At 38.8% G+C, this 16,882-nt stretch overlaps 2 protein-coding genes across 2 annotated transcripts in view; one reads left to right on the top strand and one right to left on the bottom strand.

Moving 5' to 3' along the window:
* The window catches only part of Hbs1 (translation elongation factor EF-1alpha (GTPase) HBS1), a 196,445-nt gene that overhangs the window by 98,617 nt on the left and 80,946 nt on the right, over positions 1-16,882 (bottom strand). The window lies entirely within an intron of this gene.
* The window catches only part of Gudu (Armadillo repeat-containing protein gudu), a 118,519-nt gene that overhangs the window by 59,741 nt on the left and 41,896 nt on the right, over positions 1-16,882 (top strand). The window contains exon 6 of the mRNA XM_076763906.1: positions 12,533-12,964. Coding sequence (XP_076620021.1) covers positions 12,533-12,964 — 432 coding nt within the window. The remainder of the gene's footprint in view (positions 1-12,532; positions 12,965-16,882) is intronic.

The raw sequence follows: 16,882 nt of genomic DNA, 5'->3' as shown, positions 1-16,882 counted from the left end.
GCCGGGGGTCATAGTTGGAGTTATTAACCCCATCATTAGGATGGGGTATTCGACTGCCCATCTTAATTCTAAGTTGTTTGCACTATAAGGACTTTTTTTCTTGGGTTGGATCTGATTTGTAATAATGATCCTACCCGTTCACCGGCCCGAACACACTTCACACAGCGAGTGTCTTTCCTTTGTGAACTTTTCTCTGTGTGTAGGTGTTCGCCCATCCGTATGGTGATTACTAAAAGCCTATCACAGACGATGTTAGAATGTAAGCACACTGCCAAGAGGGCTCCGACCATCGATCGATCGGTGAGCCAGGAAAATATATTTTTACTCCAAGTTGTTACTTGCACTATAAGGACTTTGCTCTCAGGCCGGATTTGTTCGGCTGGGTCTAATTTAAAACAATGAGACACCTGGAACACCGACCCAAAACACTTTCCACACAGTGATTGTCGTATTCAACTTCGTGAGCGCGTCAGCGTAAGCTGTGTCTTTCCTTGGCTTGTATCTATTTCGACAGGTGTTGGGGTGTGGGCAACCGTTGCCAAGTACGATTTCAGGAAATTATTAGCCCCTTCAATGATACCACCTCATTGGGTTAGGGTACTCGTCATCTCATCTTAACTCCAAGCCATCACGACACTACAAGGAATTTTGCTTCAGAATCGTACTATAATCCCGAAACCAATGGTTGCCATGCCCCGGGACCGTAAACTGACTCATAAGCCAGAGCCCCGTTAGCCGGCATGCCGTTACCCAGCATCCACCACTTGGAGGAGGGGTTGGCATTTGTTGTAGGCTCGATGTAGGGTGCAATATCTCATCCCACAGCTTTAAACGTCAACACCCACCACACAGTATAAATACTTACTTGAGTATCGACACTATCGCTGAGCCTATTTGCTTAAACGAAGAGGCTGAACGCCGTTAGAGAAAGTACCTTGTTTTTGATGATATGCAGTCAATACTTTCTCTTAATTCGAAATTCTAAGGTTATGGTAGAACTTATGAATGTTGATTTTATATATGAGAGTGCAGATATATTTTGTATTATCGTCTAAATATATTGTATATTGTGTCTTTCGGAAGATACAAACTCTATTCGTCGATTTCGGAAAACGTAAATTCGAGTCAAAAGTACATTCTCGAATGGCGTCGCTCATCCGCCTCGGGTACACCGATATCCCTGTGTCCATTCATTCCCGGTTCACTTGTTTATAATAAGCAGATTTCGTTTCTCAGGTAGACAGCCACTTAGATCTCTCTATGAAATAATTATCGAGTGCGGACATGGCCACCCTGTCTGACAGTCGTCTGCGGCGTTTGATTAATATTCAGTTGATAACATTTGCTTTCACTGAGTTAGTTCTTAATCTGCAACATAAGGGAGGGAAAACAATTATTTAAATATCTAATTAGCTTTACTTTACCGACACGGCCGTCTCTGCCATCCTGACTATGCAACTTTCCAGATGCTCTAACGAATGTATGGTGATGACTGCCGGTGAATTAATATGCACGATGACGGAATGTATAGGACGCTGTACATTGTCTCGACGAATGTATTATATTTGGAATTGATACAAACTTTCTATATTTTAGCGGCCACATTAAAGCTTCATTATTTTACTTAATTGCAAAATAAAAGTTTTACGCACCTCATAACATTATTTTAGATAACCAGTCTAGTTTTGTTTTTCGTTACTGTTGTACGTTTCTCAACATCTGACGAGACAATATCATCGTCCATATTTGCATTTTATGCTTACTTGCCAAGCTCTGTAGCTCATATGAACCGTGCTCTACGTCTTTTACTATTTTATACGGACCTTTAAATTTTTGATCTAACTTTGTTGAATGCCTATCACCGACTTTAACCAGGCATAAGTCATTGACGGCAAAAGATTTCGTATTGCGTTTGCATTTCGTGACAAATTTAGTTTTTTAATATATGGAATTTTGTTTAATATTGCTATCTGCTTTATCATGAATGGTATCAAAGTCTAAACGTTCTAATTCATTTGCATAAATTTTATTTATTGATGTCAAGTTTATCTGACTACCAAATAACAATTTAACCAGAGAATACTAGGTAGTCCTATGATGCAGACTATTTATTATTAGTTGAATGTCAGCTAGTCTATCCTGCCACCATTCGCTATAACCAGCTTCAGTTACCGATAGTAAATTCTTTAATAGACCCATTGTTCTTTCTACCTAACTATTACCTGTTGATATAAAGTGTAGTAATCACGAAATACACCGGCCGAAGAAGAGGTTCCCAGATCAGAAATAATGCGATTAGGTGTACCAAATATAGAAATGGTTCTTTTGAGAAAAATAAGGGCTGCTGCCGCTGTGAAATTAGAAATTTGGGACAATAATGTAAATTTGGTAAATGCGTATCCCTTCAAATCGCTGTTACCAGTTCATTTACCAGTCATATCAATATGAACCGTATGTCATGGCATCGCAACTTTGGAGATCGATTGTAAAGGATTATTTTATTTATTTCGGCGTCACGTTTCATTCTCATTAGAAAGAGAAGCAAAGTTTACATTTTTCTGTATATAATTATTTGTCTTACAAATAATTGTTTCTTTGCAATTTATTGGGTCACGGGAGAAACAGTCGACATTCATCATGTTTTTACCTGGCCTGTGCTCGATATCAAATTCGAATTGTTGCAAGAAAACTCATCACCTGTAATCTCGATCCGTAAGATCTGTTTTATTATTACAAGCTTTTAATGAATTGCAGTCTGTCATTACCTTAAATACCCGACCGTAAAAGAAGGATTTTAAATATTTTATGGCTTTAACAACCGTTAATATTTTCAATTTGTAGGAGTGATATCAGAATTTAGGTCCCGTGGTTCTTTGACTATAATATGAAAGTATATGCGATCTAATATTGTCTTTTTGTATCAAGATCGCACCACAGCCTTCAGCACTTGCATCGGTATGTAGCTTTATTTCTTTATTGGGGTCGAATTAAATAAGAACCGGGCTATTTGTTAAATAATTAATAATTTTACTATGAATTTGCATGTTTTTCCGTCCACTAAAAAGTGTTATTTTGTGAAATTAGGGAATACAGTGAGCAGTGGTCCTGCTAACCAAGCGAACTTAGGTATGAATTGACAAAAGTAAGATGCGAGTCCTAAAAATCGCCGTAACTGATGTATTGTCTTAGGAAGAGGTGCGTTTTCCAACGCTTCTACTTTTCGCGGATTTGGCCTTATCTCTCTTTTGCTTATCTCATAATCTAAGAAAACAACTTTCGTCATACATTTTGAAAAGTTGAGTGAAAATCCTGCCTCTACTAATCAAATTAGTACTTTTTCGAAAGTTTGAATATTTTCATCGATTGTTCTGCTCGGAGTTAATAGATCCTTTATACAGGGTGTTCGGTAACTCCTAGGAAAAATTTTAATGGAAGATTGTAGAGGCCAAAATAAGATGAAAATCAAGAATAGCAATTTGTTGATTAGGGCTTCGTGGAAAAGTTATTAACGTTTAAAGTTCCGCCTGTACAATGGCAATCTGCGAACAGCTGTGTTCGCACGGAAGGTTGCGCCAGGCCAGTGCTAGTGGTTCTCACGCAGCATAAACAATTCTACTTACCGACGTTATCACAGCCTTAGTTTTTTGTCCACTGGTGGGAACGCAAACATCTTACGTTGAATAAGATTCAACTTATCTTTTGAAAATCCCGAAGGGTATATCAAAACTCGCCCGATGAGATTTTCACAGAGAAAGGGTGAATGCCAGTTCCAATACACAATGTTGTGAACAAAAATCACTCACACGCGATTATACACGCCCCACGATTGTCCACAGTGTCCGCAATTGTCCATAAATAATCCTTTCAGGCACTAATCAATATGCAATTAAATAAACACGCACCGCGATTACGTTATTCGTCAGTGTCTATGTGTACGTGTATAGTCGGGGCCAAAATATAGCGAGGTCGTAAACTAAACTCTAGAGAGTCGGCACCGACCCCTGCTGCGGTCCTTGGGCCGTACATCACATTCTGCTTGAGGGTGCCAATAATAAATTTACATATGATTTTGTATTTCAATCAATAAATGGTATTTTATTTACAAATGGAAAACATGTAAATACTAGTCACTACCCGAAATATTTGGAATGTATTTCTGTGTTCGTATCTGCACTACTTTTTTCTTTTTCTACCTAAGATATTAAATACCTGAGTAAGACCTTTACCTGTTCCGATACCTTTAAAAATGGTTTTCCCTAGAGGGAAAAACCTTAATTTATCATAGCTGTAGTTTTCAATAAAGATATTAGAACGAGCCTGACCTTCATACTGTGAAGAGAATTTTTTTCCAGTGAAGTATTTTGTGCGTGAAATATTTTTTGAGCAAAACATCTGTGAGTGAAATGTTTTTAAAAAAGTTTCGACCATGGGAAGTCTCATCCTCATCTCAGGATCATCAGCAAATAGAAGATAATGCAGAACGGAGTGGAGAAACAACTACCGATAAAAGAAGACATTTATCGCAAGACGCACAGGACATTTTTTGGAAAGTGTGCAAGAACTTAATGACGATTTATGGCCTACAAAAGGAAGATGCTATTAAAAAAACTGCAACACTAACGGAGGTTTCAATAACGAAAATTCGAACACTATTTACATGTGGCGTTAAAAGAAGGAAGGAACGCAGTGATCATGGACAAAACAGAAAATTAACTTCATTCTTGGAGCACCGCATTCAAAAACAAATTTATTTGTCATATAAAGAGAACCAAATACCTACAATTGAAACTATTTATAGAACACTGCCACAAACGCAAGGAAAATTTTCGGAAACGTCTTTGAAAAGGTGGTTAAAACAAATGGGATTCCAATTCAAAAAAATTTGTAAAAGAACAGCAATTTTAGACCACGAAGGAATTTCAAATTGGAAATGTATGTATTTAACGATAATTGCTAAATTTCGGGAAGAAAAAAAAACAATATACTATCTGGATGAAACATGGTTTGATACCCATGAAACCGCAGCGAAAGGGTGGACGGATTTATCTTCACAATGTATTGAGAAGACACCGACAAACAAAGGAAAAAGGCTAATTATTCTACATTGCGGTAGTGAAGAAGGATGGGTGCCCAATTGCTTGAAATTATGTGGAGTGAATTTAAACAATTGCAACGTAGATTATCACAAAAATATGAAGGCTGTGATATTCGAAGAGTGGTTTCAACAAAAGTTAATAACAAATATAAAACCCAATAGTGTAATAATTATGGACAATGCATCGTACCATTCAAGATTAGTTCAAAAAATTCCGTGTAAAGCAAGTTCCAAAGTGAAAATACAAAACTTTTTATTAAAAAATAATCTTTATTTTGAGGACACATACACAAAAGAGCAATTATTAGAAGTTTTGAAAGTTGAGAAATTTAAAAAAAAATATGTTATTGATGAAATAGCAAAAAAACAATGGTCATAGTGTTCTGAGATTACCACCATATTTTTGTATATTTAATCCCATCGAAATGATTTGAGCTCAATTAAAATTAAATTTGCGACGTAAAAATATACACCCGAAATTCCATCATCGAGTCATTGGATTAATCAAGGAAGAAATGGATAATATCAAACCAAGCAATTGGAGAAAGGCAGTAAATAAAATTATAAAAGTTGAAGAAGAATACCGGCAATAAAAAAGGAAAGAAAATTTGAAAAACAAGAAAGAAGAATTGTAACGTGAGTATGAACTTTTTCAATATTATAGAATACTTCGACACTGGATGAAACATCTCTTCATACGGCCCTGACCATGGTAGGGTCCTTAGCAGTTCGTACTTCTGTCAATTCACTTGTTTCGGTAGCTGAAACGTATAAACTTTGACACCCTCTCGAGTTTACGACCTCGCTTTATTTTGGCCCCGACTATACCAGGATTGTTCAGAGTTACTTACGAATAGAAATGTTATTAATTTTTCTAATACATTTCAATTTAAAAATGCAAAAACGAATCGTAAAATATATGAAATTTTCGCATCGATTTACGTTCATGTCGAACAATGTAACGATACTACCAGTTGACTGTGCCATCGATCGACGAGGTTCAGAGAAACAAATGCCGAACAGGACCCCGATTCTTGTGCCATTCGCCTCGCTTATCTTTCTCACACACACGCGCGCGCGTACTCACACTCAATGAAGACAAAGGGTAGAATCGGCAACGATTCGGCCAACTAGTCAGTCGTAAAAAAGAATCAGTCAAGACAATTCACGTGACACATTTTAGACATATTTCATTCAGTTATGTATTAAGTAGCATGTAAGAAATGCAGTGATATAGACAATTAGTGAATACTTATTAAATTCCTTTTCACATTTTTAAATTAAAGTGTATTTGAAAAATTAATAACAATTCTATTCGTAAGTAACTCAAGATAATCGTAGTACACGTACACATAGACACTTGCGAATGACATAATCCCGGTGCATGTTTGTTTAATTGCATAGTGGTTAGTGCCTGAAAGAATTATTTGTGGATACTTGCGAACATTGTGGATGATCGTTGAAACGAGAACTTAAAATTTAAATGTAAAGTTTCATTGAAATTCATTCTGCCGTTTGGACGCAATCATGTTAATAGCATAGAAACAAAAAGAAATGTCTTTTTTTTAATAGTCACAGTATGGTCAGGGGGTCTTAAAACGTGTATTTCCGCTAAAAAAAATTTTCGAAATTTTTTTTTCATTATAGTATCTTATACCTTACATAGGTATAAGATACCATAAGTGGCCCCTGGCCACTTACACACACATACTCACACGCAAAGCATTCATACCGGTGTTTGATCCGCGGGAGCTTCCGCTCCGACCTCCGGGATAGGATGTGGGGATGAGGTCATCAGCCTGAGAAGGGCTGATTAGCGGCTGCCCCTATCCGCCACCTGGGGACGCGCCACGTAGGGGTTCACCTCCCCTGCCGCTTGGACAACCAAACGGATGCGTGGCCAAACGGGTACGTGGAGGCGTCCTGAGCGGACACCGACCCGACTACAATGGACCCACCTGGAGGTACACCACGTAGGTGCCTCCCTTAGGTGTCTCCTCAGCCTGGCGGTAATCACAAGAAAATTAAGACTTTGCCAACTTTCTTGTGTCTCAATCATTTACACGATCGAGACGACCACTCAATTCTGCACGGAGGGATCGAACACCCTATTGGTGTATGTTCTCGATCACTCCTCAGGGGATTGAACTCCCTACTGGTTTATTTTCTCGATCTCCTGCCGCAGGACTGATTTCGTGGAATCTCGACTTGGGAAATCCCATACGAGATTCCGGGGTGTACTTAACCGAATCTCAAAATGATCCGTTCGTCAAGGAAAAGGCGAATAATTTCCACACCTTTCTCCAGTTTAACGAATTCTCAGCTCTGCAAGGCCAATCAGTGGACCCGCACCAGACAGAACATCTACTCTTCACACCCGTCAAATACAGGCAGAACAGTTCTAAATTTAAACACTCAGAACTTTCCTTTCGTAAATCTTTTTGTTCGAGTGGAATCGGGAGCCGATCTGCTGTATTGAGAAGTTTACGTAGGACTGCGCGGATTGACAGCCGAAGACGCGGCCGCGTTACTCTAATTAGGCGTTACGCACAAAAACAAATAATAACCGCATTTTTGTATCACTGCTCGCTGTACGAATTCTCCTAGAAAGAATCTCAGGATTATTACGTACGCTAACAGGATTAACGATAATCGCGGCCGAGAACAATCGCTCGGCATTATGCAATTTTTAAACAATAACTATTCAACATAAACGAACATAAAAACAACATAAAAACGTGAGCGTAGAAACCATAAGTGACTATCCTCGGCCAGAGTTCGATGCAGAGTGTCTTTTTGCTGTTGAAGTCGAACTCTCAATTCCTATCTACATATTTTAAACGAATAAGGTCATTGATATGGAGAACCCCTTTTACTACACACGTCCGAGAAGCAGACCTCCGAACGCATTTTGGTCTAAACCTAAATACTTCACTCATCGATACATACTTGATACTAGCCTTAACACCATCGACGCCAACAATAACGCTCCCACGGTCTAAACACATATGCATACAGGGTGTTCGGCCACCCCTGGGAAAAATTTTAATGGGGTATTCTACAGGCTAAAATAAGACGAAAATCAAGAATATCAATTTGTTGATTCAGGCTTCGTTAAAAAGTTATTAACGTTTAAAGTTCCGCCCGTACTGAATTTTTTTCTCGGAAATGTGCAAGATTTTGGGAGTATGTCTATTCACCAAAAATGATTGTAATTGACCTGCGCAATTGAAAATAATTTTTCCAGAACGATTTGAAATTTTTGAATTTAATTGTTAATAACTTTTTAACGAAACCTCCATCAACAAATTGGCATTCTTAATTTTCGTCTTATTTTGACCTCTAGAATCCCCCATTAAAATTTTTCCCAGGGGTGGCCGAACACACTGTACACACTTCTTACAAATTATACATTTTTGAGATAAGTAACCATATGATATAGTTCAACTTAACTATAAACTCCTACTAATATTAATAATAAATTATGTGTTAGAAATAAGTGATAATTCCCTATGAAATAAATATAGGTTCACTCTATATATTTTCAATAAAAAATGAACAAATATTGGAGAAGTTAACAAAAAAATAACGCTAATACACAAAAACAAACAGAACTTAATATTCAGTAGATCCTCCTTTATTTTGTATCACCTGAAATATCCTAAATATCCTTTTAGACATAGACTCTATTAATTTACGTAACGTTTCCAGTTCGATTTAAGACTACACTTTGTCGAATACCATTTTTCAGCTCCTTCACGTTGGAATACTGTTTTCCATTAGCATAAACCTTTCTAGCTAAAATTTCTCAAAGATTTTCAATTGGGTTCAAGTCAGAGCTCCTTGGAGGCCAAGATAAAACTTGAACATCTATTCTTTGAAACCACTCTTTGAAAAATTTTGTATGATGAATTGCTGCTTTATCGTGTTGAAAAATTAAATTTTATTCTCCAATATCGTCGCAATATTCATCTAATACAAAGTGAGTCATAACAGAGCTCCCGCTGCGCCGTGCATTTTCCGGACCCTCCCGGTAGGAGGTACTCCTACCGCATTCCCACTCAACTGCAGGCGCCTGACCTTTTTTTTTTTTTTGTACGTGGGGAAATCCTCATGGACATCCGTGGGTCCGCCTGAAGGCAGGGCCGGCGGGTAGTGCCGAACTCTTACCGGCTAAAACTCTACGGTAACTATTCTCAGGCGTCTGGCGAGGAACCGGGAACTCTAATGAGACATCACAGAGTCCCCCACCGTGTCGTGCCTTTTCAGGCCCCTCCCGGTGGGAGGCACTCCTCCCACCGCATTCCCACTCAACCGCAGGCGCCTGTTACCAGCGCCCACGGCCCCGTGACATAGGACTAAGCCGCCGGCCGGGTGGCCACGTTGGCCGCAGGACACATCCGCAGCCAACTGGCCAACCTGCAGCCTTAGGTAACACCCGCGACAAATATCCCATGCCCCGGGCCACTGACACACACATTCACACAGGCAAAGCATTCATATCGGTGATTGGTCCGCGGGAGCTTTCGCTCCGACCTCCGGGATGCCATGCGAGGATGCGGCCACCAGCCTTCTCAGATTGATGACCCCATCCCCGCATCCCATCCCAGCGGCTGCCCCTATCCGCCACCTGCGGACGCGCCACGTAGGGTTACACCTCCTCTGCCGTCTGGACAACCAAACGGGTGCGTGGGGACTCCCTGCCAGCCTGCAGCTACCCTATGGCAGTTCCTCTGGAGCGGCCAGCAGTATGTGCAGCTAAGGGAGGGAAGTCGCCAAGCAACTCCAACTACCCTACGGTCACCACATAGCAGCAGCCGACACGGCTGCTGGCAGTGGGTGTAGAGGTGGAAGGAAGGCTCTTTGAACCCTCAAGGGGGGAGTCTCATGTGAATGATAGAAAATTGAACAATTTTTCTTAATCTTTTTAAGGAAATGTTACATCTAACGTTATGATTCATTTTCGCAGTTCACTTAGCTATCCTTTGGGAATACAGAATAATTTTTTTATTCATTTTTATTAACTTTCTATGTTGTTATCATGCCCGCAGTAAACATGTGTTTAAACACTGGCGTAGGTAATTGCAGCTCTCAAGGTTGACTAAATCAAAAAAATCGAAAAGATTTTTATTTGGTAGGTTTACAGTTATCGCCCGTAGCAAAATAATTAAATGTTGCAAATTGACAAAATGGTGAAAGCTTAAAGTAAAAATTGCACAATTTCGTCATTTCTTTCACAACTTTTTAATAAAAAAAATATGATAAACTCATTATAACAATTTGATTTTGGAACGGGCGAGAACTATTAGTATGTAGAACAACGTGTAAAAATTTCAAAGCAATCGAACGTATAGTTTTTGAGATTTTATCTACGCCAGTTAAGAAAGTAACGTTTCTAGAGAAACGCATTTAAAGTCTGCAAGATCATACTAATCAATCCCAGCTCCATATAAAATTCCTTCCAAAATGTTGGCACCCAGATAGCACAAATGCTAGAATTTCGACTTTTAAAAACAACAAACGTTTTTTGACCCTGTCGTAAATCTTTGGAAACAGTAATGTCTAGGCTGTACAAGGTAATCACCCAAAGCAAAATAACTCCGGTAATTACCGCGAGGGCTATACAAAAAATGTTCTATAATTCACAATACTTGACATTTGTTGACCTACCAACATTACCTTTGCGACTTGCTTTGAACAGAAATAAAGGGTCGAATACGATAGGAATGAATGATCGGGAGGTTGAATGTAGACTAGGTGTAGACAATGAAAATTCGATGGTTGAACGTAAAATGAAAAGGCATTATTATTCAAGTAATTGGTATACGAAACACTTAAATTAAAGAATACCGGCATAAGAAACCGCAGTCTCAAGTGGGGGAAAAGCCAATGACTCTTTCACATTAAAGCTCACACACTCACATTCTACAATCGTTGGATATCCATCCGCGTAACGCTGGAAGAACTTTTTTACCAGTCCCATGATCGATTTGCCGATGCGCAGTGATCCATACGCCAGGATTCCATAAACCCTCCTGAGCGAGAAGTGCCCACGGCCAAACTGTGCAGCAAAGGACACCACCCTCGCACCTATTCTTTCACCGCGGCGCGTATATCGCTCAGCCTGCCCCACTCTTCGTTCGATTGCTGAGTCCCCCACGGACTGCCCAAGCGGCACTTCGTCCGTCCCCGTCGCTTACGCATGCGTTGCACTCGACGCTCCTGCGAGCGTTACAACGTGAACAACATTTATCTCTCAAAATTTAACAGTAACCGTGTGGTGCACACTACCTGGCACAATCGACGGGGTCACTGGAGTAGGTTCTCCGATCTCGTAGAACGGCGAACGCACCACGAGGAGATACCAATATATCGATATCTACCTTCCAGTGGCTCAAACCGCATAGCTTGGAAGGGACTCAAGGTGGTTAACACCGAGTTTCTTACGTCACGGCCGTGGCAACGACCGTAACGTTCAATCACAATCCTGCGTCCGCGGTCGCGTCACGTGCAGCGTGCTCTGCGACCTACTACAACCGTCAGGTAGATTGTTTTGAGAAAATCTTAAGCCGCAATGACGTAATTTTCCATTAAATAATGTCCGCGAAATATACTCGTTTACGAAGAGCGAGCTTGGCTCAAGCTCTTCGGAGCGCGTACTTGCTGACGGAGCGAGATCAGCCAAGGATCTGCTCTCAATCATAGTCAGCTCACGAATGTCTCGTGAAATCGAGATCACTGCCGAGTTCGGCTGTTGATCTCTCTTCAATTAATAAGATGTTTCTCTCTCTCGGCGCTGACGACACAATACCAGTAGAATCTGACGTTCGAATTAAATATTCGTGCGAAGTTAGCTAGCAAAAACACGTAAACGGCCGCGGTTTAATTGTCTGTACGTCGAAGAAATTCAACGACAGTCCGACCTTCTAAAGCAACGCGTATGCAAAATAGAAACGGGAATCGCGACCGAGTTTCTTCTCCTCGGACTAACGCGATATTTAAACAATAGTGTTGCTTACAAACGTTGACAATGATGGAAACATTCTGTTTACTACATAGTCGGTTTGCGATAGAAATCATAGTTTATTCAGACATCGTTAATTCGTCAAGCAAACTTGTGTATACAACAAAGTGGTGAACATTTTCAACAATACTTGTAATACTGTATTGTAGTATTGCAATAGAAAGTAGTAATAAGAAATACAAAATGAATTACCTATAGAAATACTTTGTACTGCTTTAATAATGTTTGTAAACACTAACTCGGACGGAGACAACCGCGATAGAATAGACAACAAAATTGTTCGCAAAGATGAATAAATTATAAAGTTTATTTTCTTAAAAAACGAAGCCTGGAATAAAAAAATGTTATACGAAACTTTTTTCTAATTTTTTCATTCATCGTCTATATTAACCAAATTTTCGTAATTTTTACAGGAAGTATTTCGTGAGGCATTCGAGCATACGGACATTATCTATGATGTGGTACGGCTATTAAAACACGAGAACATTAAATTGAAGGAGAACTGTGCCCTTGCGATATTCAATTGCGGCCCGAACAAAGTCGCTAGGGATATAGTTCGGAAGACGAATGGTCTAGATATGCTGTGCAAATTGGTGCAAAGCGAAGATGTTCACGCAAACAAGCGTCTGTTAGCAGCCGTCACAGGTGGAATTTGGAAGTGCGCTATAAACCCTGAGAATGTAGCGAGGTTTATTCAAAATGGCTTAGTAGCTTCACTAGTGCCTCTTTTGGAGGAGCACGAGGATGAGGATGTACAGGTAAACGTTGTAGGAGCTCTGGCAGAATGTTGCAAAGATCCTGTTAACAGAGACGTTCTGAGAATCAACGACGGTTTGCCAAAACTGGTAATTATACAGGATATTTTAAAACAGAAACTCTTCCTTTAAAATTTGTCTTAAACCATTTACATCATTAGCGTATACATGTACACGCGCAATTTTCCTGGTCGTTATCACCAGAATGTATACAAAGTAGGTTATCAGATACTACCATCTAGATTTACGACATTATTGTTGTGCGTAGCGAAAAATGTGTCACAAGGAACGTTCGCGAACGGTCCGGCTTCGATTTTGATGAAACTTCGTACACTTATAAAGCAGCCAAAAATAATCGACACGTATTTTTTTTTAGTTGCGGTAACTCGAGTTTAAGGGGTGAAACCACCCCTTGAAGTTTCGGCTCGAGACGGCTATCTTGAAAACGGAAAGACATACGAAAAAATTATTAATGGGCGAGGTTAATGGTTTCTTATGTACAATAACATGGTGTTACAAAATTTAACAAAATACAATTAGTTTATAACAGAAAAAAATTTATCAACTTAATTTTTCATTTTATTGAAATTTTCATAATGACAAAAAATGACGAGCATTTTATTCCAAATCTATTGGTATGTAATATTTTAAAGTTGCCTCTGTTACGTATGCCGAACGTTTCGTTCCCCAATTTTTCTGTACCACTTGCGTGCATTAGGAAAACGCCTTGCTATTTATCTACCCTTTGGAATGTAGAGTCAGTTCTCACGAGATGCAGCTGCTCAGTGACTAACGCAATTCGGAGATTACCAAATATGGTAATGTCTAACGTGCATCTGAATCCTCCCCCACGGATTTTTGGGTATATAAACCCCTTGATTTTCTTACTCGGGGGATCATAATCGTACCGTCACGTTAGGGTCAACGTCACGTCTCTTGTCACGCGTATACGGTTTGATAGTCAGTTATATTTCGTGAGATCGGGCTACAGTACCCTTTCGTATCAATATTAAACCATATAGAATCCGTGAACCGGCATAAATTCTATTGCGGCCATTATTTTAAACCGACTTACCCCCGCATCGCCAGTGCGTCAACACCGTGTAAGGTCATTTTAGGTAAATATAATCATTCTTTGATCGCGACATAAGATACACGAAATACTTGTATTTTACTTGTTGATTTAAGAACATATCTATTTTCATTATTAAATCAGAGTTATCCAACTTCTTTAACCTATAATTATATAAAGCGATTATTATTAGTTAAACGTTCCCATAATAATATAACCTTACCGCTCGGGTTATATTATATTTAATAATTCAAAGTTACGAGTTCAATTGACACATCCTAAATCCAGGTACAAACTCTTACAACCTAGTGGCTCCTCGATTACGCATCGAGTTCGTCCACGCAATCTATTACCATCCTAGCGGCTCCCTGATTACGCATCAGGTTCGTCCGCATCCTACAGCTCCCTGATTTCGCAACAGGTTCGTCTGTGATTTATCCAACCTCCCAGCATCTCCTCGATTACGTATCGAGTTCGTCTGCGTTTCTTCCAACCTCCTAGCAGCTCTCCAATTTCGCATTGGGTTCGTCTGCGTCGTTATCAACAATCCTAGTGACTCCCCGATTTCGCATCGGGTTCGTTCACGACGTTTCACCCTCCAACGGCTCCCTGGTTTCGCACCAGGTTCGTCCGTACGTGACTCCATCCCAGAAGCTCCCTGATTTCGCATCAGGTTCGTCCTCGTTATCAACTATCCTAGCGGCTCCCCAATTTCGCATCGGATTCGTCCGTGTACCTAACTAACAAATTGATACCATATTCCATACGCACTCGCCAGCCACGCGCGCTGCACGGCTCTAGCTTGTAACACCTCCTAGAGTTTTGCAGATTTTTATGATTTACATCTTGCGCGCACATCCACTATGCTAGTAGCCGTTCTAACTTTGATTTTAATGAAGCATTGTAGGCTTGCACTAAATTATACAGTAACAAGTAACAAGTAACAATAACAGTAACAAGTTTCTTAACAGCAATGAAAAGATTAATTGTGTTGATTGCCCACCTATGACATCGTGGCAAAGTATAAATACATACAGTTTGTATAACAATTATTCTATGTAGTTCCGACAATAGTGGTACTCGTCGAAAAAATGTTTGAAACATAAAGATTGCTTACACCATGCACATTTAATTATTGCCACGTCACCGCAAATATGGCATTTTGGATCATTTTCAACAGAATAGCAGTACTCAACGGGATTCTGGAATGCATTTGGTTTTTTATCTATACAGGGTATTCGGTCACCCCTGGGAAAAATTTTAATGGGAGATTCTAGAGACCAAAATAAAACGGAAATCAAGAATACTAATTTGTTGATGGAGGCGTCGTTAAAAAGTTAACAAAATTAAATTAAAAAATTTCAAATCATTCTGAAAAAATTATTTTTGGTTGCGGGGCTCAGTTACAATCATTTTTGGTGGATACACATACCCCTGAAATCCTACCCACTTTCGAGATAAAAATTCGAGTAGGTACTGAAATTTTTAGACGAAATTAAAAAATTTCAAATCATGCTAAAAAAATTATATTTAGTTACAGGGGTCAATTATAATCATTTTTGGTCATTAGACATACCCCCGAAATCCTATGCATTTTCGAGAAAAAAATTGTTTACCGAAAATCTAATGTGAGTCCAGAAATGCTTCCCTGAAATTTCATGCATATCTTTAAAGCGTCGTAACTTCTGAACGGATTGAAGGATTTTAATGTTTATAAAAGCAATCAACGCGTATTTTGGTAGAGAATATGTAGAATTTCTAAAAATATTGGAAAAGTTGCTCGTTGATCGCGTAAAATGTGAAAAACCCCATAAAAGTGGTCCAATTTTTAAACGGCCATAACTCCTACAATAGTAAAGGTATCTCATTGAAATTTTTTTCTGAAGCAAAGCTTATGGGCACCTACAAAAAAGTATTAGACAATTTTTCTGTAGGGTGTCAAACAAAATTATTAAAAACCAGAAACGAATATTTAAGAAAAATCGACAAGGGCGTAAAGGTGCCTAAATTTTTCAGTGAAGACAAAAGATTTCAAATCGTTCTGGAAAAATTATTTTCGGTTGCGGGGCTCAATTACAATTATTTTTGGTGAATAGATATACCCTCAAATTCCTACCCACATTGGAGAAAAAATTCGAGAAAGTGTGAAATCTTTCGACAAAATTAAAAAATTTCAAATCGTTCTGGAAAAATTATTTTCGGTTTAAAATTTAAAATTTAAGTTTAAAATTATATTGTATAATTTAGTGCAAGCCTACAGTGCTCCATTAAAATCAAAGTTAGAACGGCTGCTACCATAGTGGATGTGCGTGCAAGATGTAAATCATCAAAATCTGCAAAACTGTAGGAGGCATTTTTAAAATATTACATACCAATGGATTTGGAACAAAATGCTCGTTATTTTTTGTCATTATGAAAATTTCAAGAAAATAAAAAATTAAGTTAATAAATTTGTTTTTATTATAAACAAAATGCATTTTGTTAAATTTTGTAACACCATGTTATTGTACATAAGAAACCATTAACCTCGCCCATTAATAATTTTTTCGTATGTCTTTCCGTTTTCAAGATAGCCGTCTCGAGCCAAAATTTCAAGGGGTGGTTCCACCCCTTGAACTCGAGTTACCGCAGCTAAAAAAAAATACGTGTTGATTATTTTTGGCTGCTTTATAAGTGTACGAAGTTTCATCAAAATCGAAGCCGGACCGTTCGCGAACTTTCCTTGTCAGATGAAATTGAATGATTTCAAGAGGGTCACATTCCGATGATACTAGTTTTCTTGTAGGCGGACGTGTAGAGAACATAAGAAGAAAATCATTAATTTTTTTAAATGGAATAATATATTTTTTATTTCGTCAGTTGATGTACCTTGATATTCTTTACAAAAAAGTATATGCAACCTATTTATGTTAAAAAATCATTAGTTTAAAAGATAT

The sequence above is a fragment of the Colletes latitarsis genome, chromosome 4, assembly GCF_051014445.1.
Source record: "Colletes latitarsis isolate SP2378_abdomen chromosome 4, iyColLati1, whole genome shotgun sequence".
In the NCBI taxonomy this organism is placed as follows: domain Eukaryota; kingdom Metazoa; phylum Arthropoda; class Insecta; order Hymenoptera; family Colletidae; genus Colletes; species Colletes latitarsis.
The sequence above is the reverse complement of the archived record's forward strand: the minus strand, read 5'-3'. Positions and strand labels throughout refer to the sequence as shown.